This window comes from Corvus hawaiiensis, chromosome 35 (assembly GCF_020740725.1).
Source record: "Corvus hawaiiensis isolate bCorHaw1 chromosome 35, bCorHaw1.pri.cur, whole genome shotgun sequence".
Lineage (NCBI taxonomy): Eukaryota > Metazoa > Chordata > Aves > Passeriformes > Corvidae > Corvus > Corvus hawaiiensis.
In genome coordinates, this window is record NC_063247.1 from 864502 (window position 1) to 877049 (window position 12548).

Below are 12548 nucleotides of genomic sequence, written 5' to 3' on the forward strand. Positions count from 1 at the left end.
CAGCAGAGCTCTGGCAGCGGGCAGGGGGATGTGGGGTCCCTCCTGCAGTGGGGGTTGGGTCTGCCCGGGTCAGGCATGGCCAACTCCAGCCCGGAGCCAGGGGGCTGTGGGACCTCCTGGGAGAGCCGGAGCGGGCAACCTGGGGACCCCCAGAGTGGGGAGAGCAGAGAGGGGCAGTACCGGGACCAGGGGAGCCCCGGCAGTCTGGAGGAGCGAACCCCTGTGACCCCCAGGACCCCAAAGTGGGGAACCCAGAGAGGGGGGAGCGCCGCCATTCGCGGGACCCTCAACAGCCTGGAGAGGGGGAGGGGGGACTCCTTGGACCCCCTGCACCCTGAAGCAGAGAATAAGGGGAGAAGGATCCCTTGGACCCCATAACCCCCAGCATCCCTAAGTGGGGAGCTCAAGGTGGGAGCTTTTTGGATTCCTGGACTCCCAGCAGCCTGGGGAGGGCGGGGACCAAGTAGATGGGGGACCCCCAAGACAAGTGTGACCCCCGGCAGCTGGGACAGGGGGGATCCCCTGAACACCAGAGTGGGGAGACTAGAGAGAGGGCACTCCTGTGAGGCTTTTTCAGGGCTGAATGTTGGTGTTTGGGAGGTTTTTCTGGACCCCAGATGCCCGGTGACTTGTAGAGATGGACTTGGGCAGGGGGACATTCAAATTCAATGTGCTCACGCCTTGTTTTCCCCCAAACCAGGATTTCCCATTCCCAACCCTTGGCCAGATGGAGGAGGAGGCTGTGAGGAAGAGGAAGATCCCATGGGACCGCCAGGCAGGTGAGGAGGAAGTCCCTGCCCCTTTCCCCCTCTCTCCTGCTCCATCTCCCAGCCCAGCATCGTCCCCAGCTGCAGGACAACCCCGCTGCCGACGCCGTCCTGCCGGGGACGGACTGGGGGGATCTCCTTCCCCTTCCCTGTGGCACGGAGGCAAATGCCATCCTCTCCTTGTCCTTCCTCCCCCAGACAAGGAGCTGAGGACAGAGCCCAGGGAGGACAAATCCCCGCGGCAGAACCTGGTGGAAGAGGCCGTTTTGAGCGGCTCCATGGCGCAGGAATCCAACGGGGAGGAAAAGCCCCAGAGATCTCTTAGGAGGAGGGGCTGCAAACGCAGCCCAGGGAGCTGTGAGGAGGAAAGACCCACCCTGTGCCAGGAAGGCGGCTGGAGATCCAACCAGAGCTCAAACCTGGTGGTCCATGAGCAGCATCAAACTGGGGAGAAGCCGCACAAGTGCTTGGAATGTGGGAAGAGCTTCAGCTGGAGATCTCACCTGATCCGCCACCAGATGATCCACACTGGGGAACAGCCCTATGAGTGTGGGGAATGTGGGAAGAGCTTCAGCCAGAGCTCCAACCTGATCCGCCACCATATAATCCACACTGGGGAATGGCCCTATGAGTGTGGGGAGTGTGGGAAGGGCTTCAGACACAATTCCAACCTGATACGCCACCAGATGATCCACACCGGGGAGAGGCCCTACGAGTGTGGGGAATGTGGGAAGAGCTTCAGAGACAGCTCCCACCTGATCCTCCACCAGATGATCCACACTGGGGAATGGCCCTACGAGTGTGGGGAATGTGGGAAGGGCTTCGGACAGAGCTCTGAGCTGATCATCCACCAGAGAAGCCACACCGGGGAGAGGCCCTACAAGTGTCCCGAGTGTGGGAAGAGGTTTCAGACCACCTCCGAGCTCCTCAAGCACCAGCGGATTCACACGGATGAGAGGCCCTTCCGCTGCCCTGACTGCGGGAAGGGCTTCAACCGCAACTCCCACCTCATCAGGCACCGGCGCATCCACACTGGGAAGAGGCTCTACAAGTGTCCTGAGTGTGGCAAGAGCTTCATCCAGAGCTCAGCCTTGACCAGACACCAACAGAGGCACCGGTAAGTGAAGCCCTGCGAGTGCCCTGACTGCAGAAGAGCTTCGTGCACTGCTCCAACTTCATCCTTCACTGAAGGACCCACATTCCCTGTATCCATGTTGGGAAGACACCTGGCTGGTTGTCTTCTCCATATCCTTCTGGATCCCCATAGGCACCAGGGATGATGATGTTTGGGAGGATTTGGGGGTTCTGAGGGGAGATGGAAGAGTTTTCTCCATCACTTTGCACTCCAGAAGATGAGAGGTCTCAATCTGTCACCTCACAACCACTGAATCCCAGTGAAAAATGTTCAGTTCCCACTCCCAAATGGCTCAGTCACATTCCAAAAGTACTTGACCCTACAGCCCCCTCAAAATCCCCAGGAGGGGCTGGATGGGCATTCAGAGGGTCTGGACGGAGTGGGAGGTACGTTGTGGAGGGGTGGGCAATGGGAGGGGGGCAGGGGTTTGGAATGAAGAGCTGAAGGCTGGGGATGATGAGGCCGGGGGAATCTCCTTTCTGGGTATCCCCCACATCTGAGGGTATTTGGGTTATCCCCAGTTCCTGAGGGGTTTTTTGGGTACCCCCCGATCCTGAGGAGGGGATACAGGGAGACAAGGGATGACACGTGGCTCTGGCACTTGGAGTGGGCACCACAGGGAGGGACACAGGGAGCCCATTTTGGGGAAGATCCTGCTGCTTTCTGCCAATTTTGGGGGCTAGAAATGGCTTTTGGAGTTTTTCTGCTAATTCAGGAAACTGAGGTGACACCCCTTCCTCATTTTGTGATGGTGAGGAGACCCCATTTTGGGGAGGATCCTGCTGCTTTCCCCCAACCTGGGGCAGGGGTATAAATGGCTTGTGGGCCCTGTGCCTCATTTTGGGGGGTTGGGGTGACCCCACGGTTCCACCGGTGTCTGAGGGAGGGTTATAACTCTCAGTTTTGGTGGTTATAAGCAGCTTGTGGGGGTCCCACGTTTGACGGAGGCCCCCAGCCCCCACCCCAAAGCAGCCTTTGGCCAGTAGGAGCGTGCGGCGGTGATGACTCAGCAGTTGCCATGGAGATGTGCAGGTGCCAGAGACCACAACACTTTTAAGCCAATCAGAAAATGCAGAAAACAATTTTTACTCAGTCAGAGCTTTTCTCACCGATGACTCCTGTACTGGTTTTGCAAGGCCTGGTTTTTGGTGGTGAGGGGGCCACAGAGGTGGCTCCTGTGAGATGCTGCTGGAAGCTTCCACCATGTCCAGCAGTGCCAATCCCCGATGGCTCTGAAGATGGACATGCTGCTGGCCAAAACTGGGCCAATGAGAGAGGCTGGTAACGCCTCTGGGATAACAGATTTAAGAAGAAAATCGAAACAAAGTCACAGTTTTGGCTTCTGGTCAGAGAAGAGGAGGAGGTGAGAATGTGTGAGGGAAACAACATGGAGGGACCAAGGTCAGTGGAGAAGGTGGGGAAGGAGGTGCTCCAGGCGCCAGAGCCAAGATTCCTCTGCAGGCTGTGGTGAAGAGCATGGGGAAGCAGCCCCTGGGCATCCACGGGAGATGCAGAGATCCACCCACAGCCTGGGGGGAAGGTGCTCACACCGGAGCAGGTGGATGCCTGGAGGAGGCTGTGATCCAGTGAAAGACCCAGTGGAGAGAGAGGGCCCTGCTCCCAACCTGGAGCAGCCTGGCCTTGGAGGACTGCACCCTGTGGAAGACAGACCCACGGCGCAGCAGTTTTGCGAGGACTGTGTGCCCATGGGAGGGGCTCACGCTGCAGCAGGTGCGGTGTGGCTGCTGCTCGTGACAGTGGGCCCATGCTGGAGAAGTTCACGGAGAACTGTCTCCCGTGGGAGGGAGCCCACGGCCTCACAGGGGAAGGACTCCTCTCCCGGAGCAGCAGAAGGAAGTCTCGGTGATGAACTGACCAAACCTCCATGCCCTGTCTCCCTGCGCTGTCGGTGGGAAGGAGGGAGGGGCTGGGGGAAAAGGTGTTTTAAGGGCTTATTTTGCTTCTCATTATCCTACTCTGATTCTGTTAGTAATCAATTCACTTTGCAACTTTAAATTGAGCCTGTTTCACCCTTGAAGTGTTTTCACCCAGTCCTCACCTCACTCATGAACCCTTCATTAATTTTTTTTCCCTTTTTCCTCCTCTGCCCAGCTGTGGCAAGGCGGGTGGTGAGCGAGCGACTCTTTTGGGTTCCTGGCGTTGGGCCAGTGTCAAACCAGGACACCATTGTGACACTTCAAGGCATCATGGAACCAAGGGGCCATTGTGACACTGTGGAGCCCCATGGAAGCAAGGGTCCCTTTTGACACAGTTACCAAAAATCAGTTAAAATATAAACCCCCTCCTTAACACCAAGGTAGCATTTAGAAGCAGCATTCTTTATTTGGCTGGATGCACAAGGGGATAGTTCTTCCAGAATACCGTGCATGGTGAGTACTGGAGAGTTCCTGTTTATAGACTGTATTTTGCATACATATTCAGTGATTGTCCCAGAATAAACATTCATATGATAATCATTTCCCTGAAATCCTTAACATATTTTCCTTCCCCTTTAAGCATCCGTTCTTCTGCCCTGGGGGTCTCTTTGGGGGTCCCTGGTGGTCGCTGACCCCAAAGCCAGCCCTGACTGCCTGGTGCACTGGTGGAAGTTGGCACACCTGGGCTGGTTGCTGCCTACAGAATCAGCCCTGTGCGGTTCCATGGCCAGTGGCTTTTGGAGAAGAAGCATTGTATGAACCCACCAGGTGCAAACGGTTTTTCATCTGGCAAATCTCCCCCCCTTGGAGGGTTGTGAAGCTTCACTTCCCTTCAAGCCTTCGTAAGCCTCACTCTGCTCCTTTACTCACATCCCACGAGTTCCTCAGCTGCTTTCACAACCATGTTCTTTACACAGCTCAAAGCAAGTGTCATAAGCACAAGTATTGCTGTGATCCCAAATATACCTTGCAAAAGTGAGGCAAACCAAGCATATAGAATCCAAGTCCTTTAAATATTTTATTCAACCTGTTACTTTCTAATCCTGCCCTTAATTCCCTGCTGGATGATTTTATCCTCTCTACCCGATCATCCAACCCAGCATCAGATTTGGAATGTGCTCACAAGTGTTGTTTCAGTTCAAGAATCCACATATTCTCTATTCATGTAATATCAATAGGGCTAAAGCCAATCTGCTCTGGAAGGTCATTTTAGCTGTGGCTGGCAATTGTTCCTTTATTTCAGCAAACCCCAAAGGAGCTGCATTCACTAGAGTTTCCATCTGCAGAGCCCAATGGTGTGTGGCTGCTCTGTTCCTAAAGGCAGATCTTTGCGGAGCAGAGATGGATTCTAAAATCCATCCCGCTGGAGTTCCTGCACTGGGATGTTTCCCAGTTCCATCCCCTTTAACCTTTCCCCACAGTCGGGTTCCCAGTGGTGACTCCTTGCACGAGGGACGGAACGTTCATACCCCCAGTGTCCATGGTGCTCCTGATTCTCCCAGGGGCAAACGTGTACTCCAAATTCCATCACTTCCCACCCATCCCGTGGCTCCTGAGGATCTGACCGTGTCCTGCTGACACTCTGTGCCTCTCCAAGGCTCGTTGTTTGTTGGCTCAGCCCAGGTGTCACTGAGAAAGGCAGAATCATTTCTACAAACACAGCCCAGCCTTAGAGCCTGGGCCACAGCCAGGAGCCGCTGGACCTCAGCATTCCAAACAGCTCAAGTGTCTGTCCCAGGGCAATCCCACTTTTCCTTTGTCCTGGGATCCTTTGGCCTTGACCTTGTTAAATCAGGATATTTTATACCCACCTGTAAGGGGTCCTGTGGGAGGCCTGGGCTCCCTTCCCAGCCCAAACACCACTGAACTGGCTGGAAACATTCCCATTGTCCTGTCTGAGGGCGATTCCATACTGCTGGAATTTGACAGCCCCAGAGGGTATCAGTGCAATCTGTCAGATGATCAATATTTCCAGCGATTATTTCCAGATCCAGTTTTGAGATATTACAATTCTTAAGAGTACCATTCTTATGTGTCCATGGTAAGGAATATTCTCCTTCCGTCCCTGTCCAGTTGGCCTGGGTGTTATTTCCTTCCCACCCATGTTCCCAGATTTTTGTCAAATTGCTGACTGAAGCTCCCCACAGAACTGAATTTTCTGCAGAAGTTGGTGTTGGCAAACAAGCTGTTAGAGAAGTTATATTCGCTAATCTGTCAAAATCTTGCAGTAATTTGAAAACCACATTTCCCTTCCCAGAGATTAACAACATAGTTTCTGTTGTTATTATTATAATAAATATGCATTAATCATCATCTTCACTGATATCTGGCAAATAGTATCACTCTAGAAAATCATATTCTATACCCAAAACAATCAATAGGATTTATGTCTCGTAGCAGTAAAACAGCAACACAAATTACCCCCCAAGAACTAAAAATAAAAACCTAAGGGGTATCAGTCAGTTTTCTTTCCACTGTGTTTAATGTGTGGGTGCTGGTTTTACCCACGTGTGATGAATCCAGGGTTCGATTCCTGCCACCCTGAGTGCAGTGTAGGTTACCAAGAGGACTTGGAAAGGTCCTTTCCACTTTTCCTTCAAGGGTTCAGGGTTCCAAGTCTTCACATACAGAAAAACCCCAGGCTGGAATGGATGAACAGGGCATCCAAAGCAACTGGTCCTGACAGGGTTATAAACAGAGTCCAGCAAGAGTTTTTCCTAAAGCAACTAAGTATAGATTTAAATCTGTTTCTCCCTTTGAATGGGTTTCTCCTGGAACTGATGGTGTTTGGTACAACTGTCCCTACAGCAATTCATGGGGACTTACTTTTGTTTTTGATTGGCTGAATTCTGACTCACAAAAGAGCCAGAGGAAGGGTCTGTGCCCATTTTAAAGAGGTTTCTTGGCACATTTTACTCATTTGTCTCTTCAAAGTCTGATTCATCCTTTCCACTTTCCCACTCACCTCTGGTCACCAAGGGCTGTGTCAGTCCCATTTTATACCCAGGGTTTTGCTCAGCTGGGGTACCAAGTCTGCTATAAAATGGGGGCCTCTCTCTGAAGATAGCCCAAGTGGCCCCCAAATCTCAGTATGATTTCTTTAAGCATAATTTGTACCACTTCCCTGGATTTATTGGTGTGGCAGGGAAAGGCCTCTGGCCATCCCGAAAATGGATCTGCCAATAGCAAAAGATACCGATCCCCATTTTGTCTGGGTAACACAGAGAAATCGATTTGCCAATGACCTCCAAGAGAATTTCCCCGTTTAACTATTCCAGAAGGTGGTGATGCCTTAGGTTTTAACTTTTATATTTTTCAAATCCTGCACTGCCTAGTGTGTAACTCTGAAGTTTCATGTGGCCTGTTAGCTGCTGTTCACTCATGCTGGTTAGACATAACAAACCTCTCTAGGTTTCCACCTCAAGGACACCAGCCCCCAAAATGTGTAAACTAAAAAGCCTCTGAAAGGGGACAAACCTATGGTAATTACATAATGAACTGAGGTTATAATTGGACAATTAACCCTTATATGCACATGAACCAAACTTGTAAAAGTGTGAAGAACTCATGACCTCTGGGGTCCATCTTGGGTGTGGCCTTTTGACTCCCCAGCGGGTACCTTGAAGGCCCTTCAAATAAATACCGACCTTTATTCCCTTATTCTTGTCTGGTCTCTGTTTATAGGTGGCCACTCCAGGCAGCAGTGGCCTTTTCTTATTTTTGGGATTGTTTTTTAAACAAATTAAACATTTCACTGTTACCAGCAATTTCAGTCATTCCCACTCTAAGCACAGAATTTCAGAGATTAGATATCATGGCCTCAGTTCCTCAACGGGTTTTGTTGTGGGTTTTTTCCTTTCTTCTCTTCATTACAAAAGGTAATCCCTCCATCCCTCTTGATTCTTAGTGGCTTTTAATATATTTGCTAAACTTTGATTTTTGCAGGGTTCCACTCCCCTCCCACTCAGTTTGGGGGGTCTCACCCCATCTTTTACCCCCCCTTCTCCCCTTTCCCATCTGCCAGCCCCACCCCCTGCACCCCCTACTCACTCTGGAGCTCTGCGCCCGTGGCTGGGGGTGCTCCCAGCACCACCAGTGCCACCAGTGCAGCCCCAGCTGCCTGCACACGCCCCATCCCCAGCGCCAGGTGGTGCCGACAGACCCAAAGCATCCACGCTGTGCCCTGAGGAGGTCCCCAAAGTGGCCCCGTGCCACAAGGCATTGGGAGCACCAGTCTGCCTGGAAACTGGGGAGCTGTCGGGGTTTGACAGTGGCCCAATGCCAGGCACCCACCAGAGCTGCTCGCTCACCCTCCCCTGCCACAGCTGGGCAGAGGAGGGAAAAAAATTAACGAAGGGTTCATGCGCTGAGATAAGGACTGGGAGAAACACTTCAAAGGCTAAACAGGCTCAATTTAAAGTTGCAAAGTGAATTGATTACTAACAGAATCAGAGTAGGATAATGAGAAGTAAAATAAGCCCTTAGAACACCTTCCCCCCCAGCCCCTCCCTCCTTCCCACCAACAGAGCAGGGAGACAGGACCAGGGGGTTTGGTCAGTTCATCACTGAGACTTCCTTCTGCTGCTCTGGGAGAGGAGTCCATCCCCTGTGAGGCCGTGGGGTCCCAAGATCTGTCTTGGTTTGAAAGACAGATGTCTGGCAAGGAAGGCAGGAGCATCCCTTGAAATGAAAAAAAAAAAAATGCAACCCCCCTACCCTCCGAATTACTATAATTTTGAAATTAAGGGGCTTTCAGGTAAAGGTATGAGGAACAGGAAAAACAGTTCTTTACTATTATATATGTATATAACCAGTCAAACAAACAGCAATAACTATGGCAGTAACAGCAAACAATCACAAACCCAGTCCCAGCCTTCTCGGCTGTCAGGCCCTTTCCCCTCGGGTGCAGTTCCGCTCGCAGCCGGCAGGGGCGCTGGCGGCTCCCGGTGAGCAGGGCAGGTGCGATGGTTCCCCCGCGGCTGCAGGGGGCGCTCCGGAGCGAGCTCGGGAAACACGCGGCACCGGTGCCCTGGGATCCCGGGAAGGGATGGAACAAAGGCTTCACAAACCGCTGGGCAGTTGATCCCGGGCTCTCAGGAACAGCAGGCTGGAACGGCAGGCTGGAACGGCAGGGACGAGTACAAATCCCAGGTGGCAGACGAGATGGATCAAACTCTGGAGCTGCAGTGGAACCCCCAGAGGTCTTGGCAGGCAGGGCATGCGTGGCTACAGAATAGCGAAGGCTCCAACGCAATGGTGGGGACAGGGCGGCTGCAGCCCGGCTCCCAGCAGGGCAGGGAAAGGTGGGCTTGGGATCCCGGGGTTTCTCCGGTAGAAGGAAGGCAGCCAAAAAAACCAGAAGCTGGCAGTGCTTCTGCAGAATTCCTTCCAGCCTCTCCATCAGAACGCCAAGAAAGCAAACAGCTCACAAGCCCAGGTGAAAAGAGAGTAGCCCGTTGGACCCCTTCCCTCAGTTGCCAGGTCTTTTGTTTCTCCCAAGCACCCAGCAATTTGTCACCCTGGCAACATATATGGGAAAAATTCCTCAAGAGAAAAAAGAAAACAGAAGGGGAACTCCCCAAAACCCCAACATTATCCACCCGGAATTTTTCCCATACTAACATGTTACATCAAACTTAACCGTTTTAACCATATAAATACATGCATCACCCAAATTATATACATATACATATATACATGCAGATACTGATAGGAGTACAGAGCCATGGGTAGTTCACCCTAAAACAAGGTCCCCTTGAGGTAAGCATCGGGTCTCTCCATCCTTTTGCATCACTCACCAGGTGCAACCTGGTCCCTGAGCAAAAACAACCCCACGGATGGATTTGTCTTTGCTCGAGGCAGAATTAACCCAAACAGTTTTTCCAAAGCATACCTCTCATGTGCACCACTGGAACCTTATCCCCGTCTGTTGTTTGTAGGGGTTCGGATTGGGCAGGGCCTGCTCGGCTGGTGGAGCCTCAAGTGTTAACTAACCAGGTGGCTCTTGCTAAACGCACCTCCCAGTTTTTGAAAGTCCCCCCACCCAGTGCCTTCAAGGTGGTTTTAAGCAATCCATTACACCGCTCAACCTTCCCAGCTGCTGGTGCATGGTAAGGGATGTGGTACACCCACTCAATGCCATGTTCTCTAGCCCAGGTGTTGATAAGGCTGTTCTTGAAATGAGTCCCATTGTCAGACTCGATTCTCTCAGGGGTGCCATGCCTCCAAAGGACTTGCTTTTCCAGGCCCAGGATGGTGTTCCGGGCAGTAGCATGAGGCACAGGGTAGGTCTCCAGCCATCCAGTGGTGGCTTCTACCATTGTGAGCACACAGCGCTTGCCTTGGCGGGTTTGAGGCAGTGTGATGTAATCAATCTGCCAGGCCTCCCCATACTTGTATTTGGACCATCGCCCACCGTACCACAGGGGCTTCACCCGCTTGGCCTGCTTGATCGCAGCGCATGTCTCACAATCATGGATCACCTGGGAGATACTGTCCATGGTTAGATCCACCCCTCGGTCTCGTGCCCACTTATAGGTGGCATCTCTGCCCTGATGGCCTGAGGCATCATGGGCCCATCGAGCTAGGAACAGCTCTCCTTTATGTTGCCAATCCAAGTCTATCTGGGACACCTCTATTTTTGCAGCCTGATCTACCTGTTTGTTGTAACGATGTTCTTCATCAGCCCAACTCTTGGGGACATGGGCATCTACATGACGGACCTTCACGGATAGCTTCTCTACCCGAGTGGCAATGCCTTTCCACTCCTCAGCAGCCCAGACTGGTTTTCCTCTATGCTGCCAGTGGGCCTTCTTCCACATAGTGCTGCCTAACAAGGTTCCTATATCCAGCACAAAAAAATTAAGTTACCCAGGAACTGTTATTCCTTTTTCACCCCTTTCTCTTAATGCCCTCAGGCCCCAAATTGGGCACTGTGATCTGTCTGGGTTTCAAAGACAGGTGTCTGCCAAGAAAGGCAGGAGTCTCCTTTGAAATGAAAAAATGCAACTCCCTTCCCTCCGAATTATTATAATTTTGAAATTAAGGGGCTTTCAGGCAAAGATATGAGGAACAGCAATAACAGTTCTTTAATATTATATATATATGTTATAAATGTATTGTGATGTTGGCTTTTCGCATGTTAAATAATTGTTATTAATGTATTGTGATGTTGGCTTTTTGTATGTTCCTTAATGTTAGAAAAACTTTTCCTAGGTTCTGTAATGTAATACATGATATAGAATGTCTATTGTTTATGTAGTCAATTTAGAAAAGATAGGCAGAGAAAGTCTTCACATTTCTGGAGTATCTTATCAGAGAAGAAAAACCAGAAACCAGAGAGAGAAGAATTTATGGAGGGAGCAGAGATGGAATGGAGCCAAGGAGGAAGATAAGGCTGATGGGATGATACACAGAAACTCCAAAGACTTTATGAATCATGCATGATTGTGATGAATATGCAATAAGAGATGTACTTTTAAAGACGATCTTTTGGATGTAGAGGTGTGCCTTTGGATCTCTGCCAAAGCACCCGGCTGTAATGCCCTTTTTGCTGTTGTCTCCTAATTGTCCCTTTTATTAAACTTTTCTTAAAATTTTACTAAGAGTGAACCTCGTTTTTCACATATATAACAAGGCAAACAAACAACATCTATGGCAGTAACAGTAAACAGAACCACAAACCCAGTGCCAGCCTTCTCAGCTGTCTGGCCCTTTCCCCTTTGGTGCAGTTACGGCTGCAGCCCAGCTCCCAGCGGGGCAGGGAAAGGCGGGCTTGGGATCTTGGGGTTTCTCCAGTAGAAGGAAGGCAGCCGAAAAAACCCAGCAGCCTGCAGTGCTCATGAATTCTTTCCAGCCTCTCTCTCTGTGCAAATGCGGAGAACTAGCTTCCTGCAAGCCCAGGTGAAAAAGAGTAGCCCCTGGGACCCCTCCCTCAATGGCCAAGTCTTTTGTTTCTCCCAAGCACCCAGCAATTTGTCAGCTCGGAAACATATATGGGGAAAATTCCTCAAGGGAAAAAAGAAAACAGAAGGGGAGCTCCCAAAACCCCAACAAAGAGTGAAACAGGCTCAACTTAAATCAGAGGAGGATAATGAGAAATAAAGTAAGCCCTTAGAACACTTCCCCCTCCCCCCCCAACTCCTCCCTCCTTCCCACCGACAGCGCAGGGAAACAGGGTACAGGGGTTTGGTCCTTCCTCTGTGAGGCCGTGGGCTCCCTCCCACGGGAGACAGTTCTCCGTGAACTTCTCCAGCATGGGCCCACTGTCACAAGCAGCAGCCACACCACACCTGCTGCAGTGTGAGCCCCTCCCACGGGCACACAGTCCTCCCAAAACTGCTGCGCCGTGGGTCTGTCTTCCACAGGGTGCAGTCCGCCAAGTCTGGGAGCAGGGCCCTCTCTCTCTCCACTGGGTGTTTCGCTGGATCACAGCCAGGCATCCACCTGCTCTGGCACGGGCACCTCCCCTCACGGGTGAGGGTGGATCTCTGCATCCCCTGTGGATCCCCAGGGGCTCCTTCACCACAGCCTGCAGAGGAATCTCGGCTCTGGCACCTGGAGCACCTCCTCCCCCACCTTCTCCACTGACCTTGGTGTCTCCATGTTGTTTCCCTCACACGTACTCACCTCCTCCTCTTCTCTGACCAGAAGCCAAAACTGTGACTTTGTTTTGATTTTCTTCTTAAATCTGTTATCCCAGAGGCGTTA

At 51.6% G+C, this 12548-nt stretch overlaps 1 protein-coding gene across 1 annotated transcript; it reads left to right on the forward strand.

Annotated features, from left to right (window-relative positions):
• The first annotated feature begins 954 nt into the window (after nucleotides 1-954).
• Nucleotides 955-2186, forward strand: LOC125319017 (zinc finger protein 239-like). The gene has a single exon (XM_048289983.1). The coding sequence runs from the start codon at nucleotides 1046-1048 to the stop codon at nucleotides 1886-1888; it is 843 nt and encodes a 280-aa protein (XP_048145940.1). The 5' UTR covers nucleotides 955-1045; the 3' UTR covers nucleotides 1889-2186.
• Nucleotides 2187-12548: the final 10362 nt, after the last annotated feature.

Coding starts and splice junctions, on each gene's coding strand:
- LOC125319017 (XM_048289983.1), top strand. CDS start 1,046: ATGGCGCAGGAATCCAACGGGGAGGAAAAGCCCCAGAGATCTCTTAGG.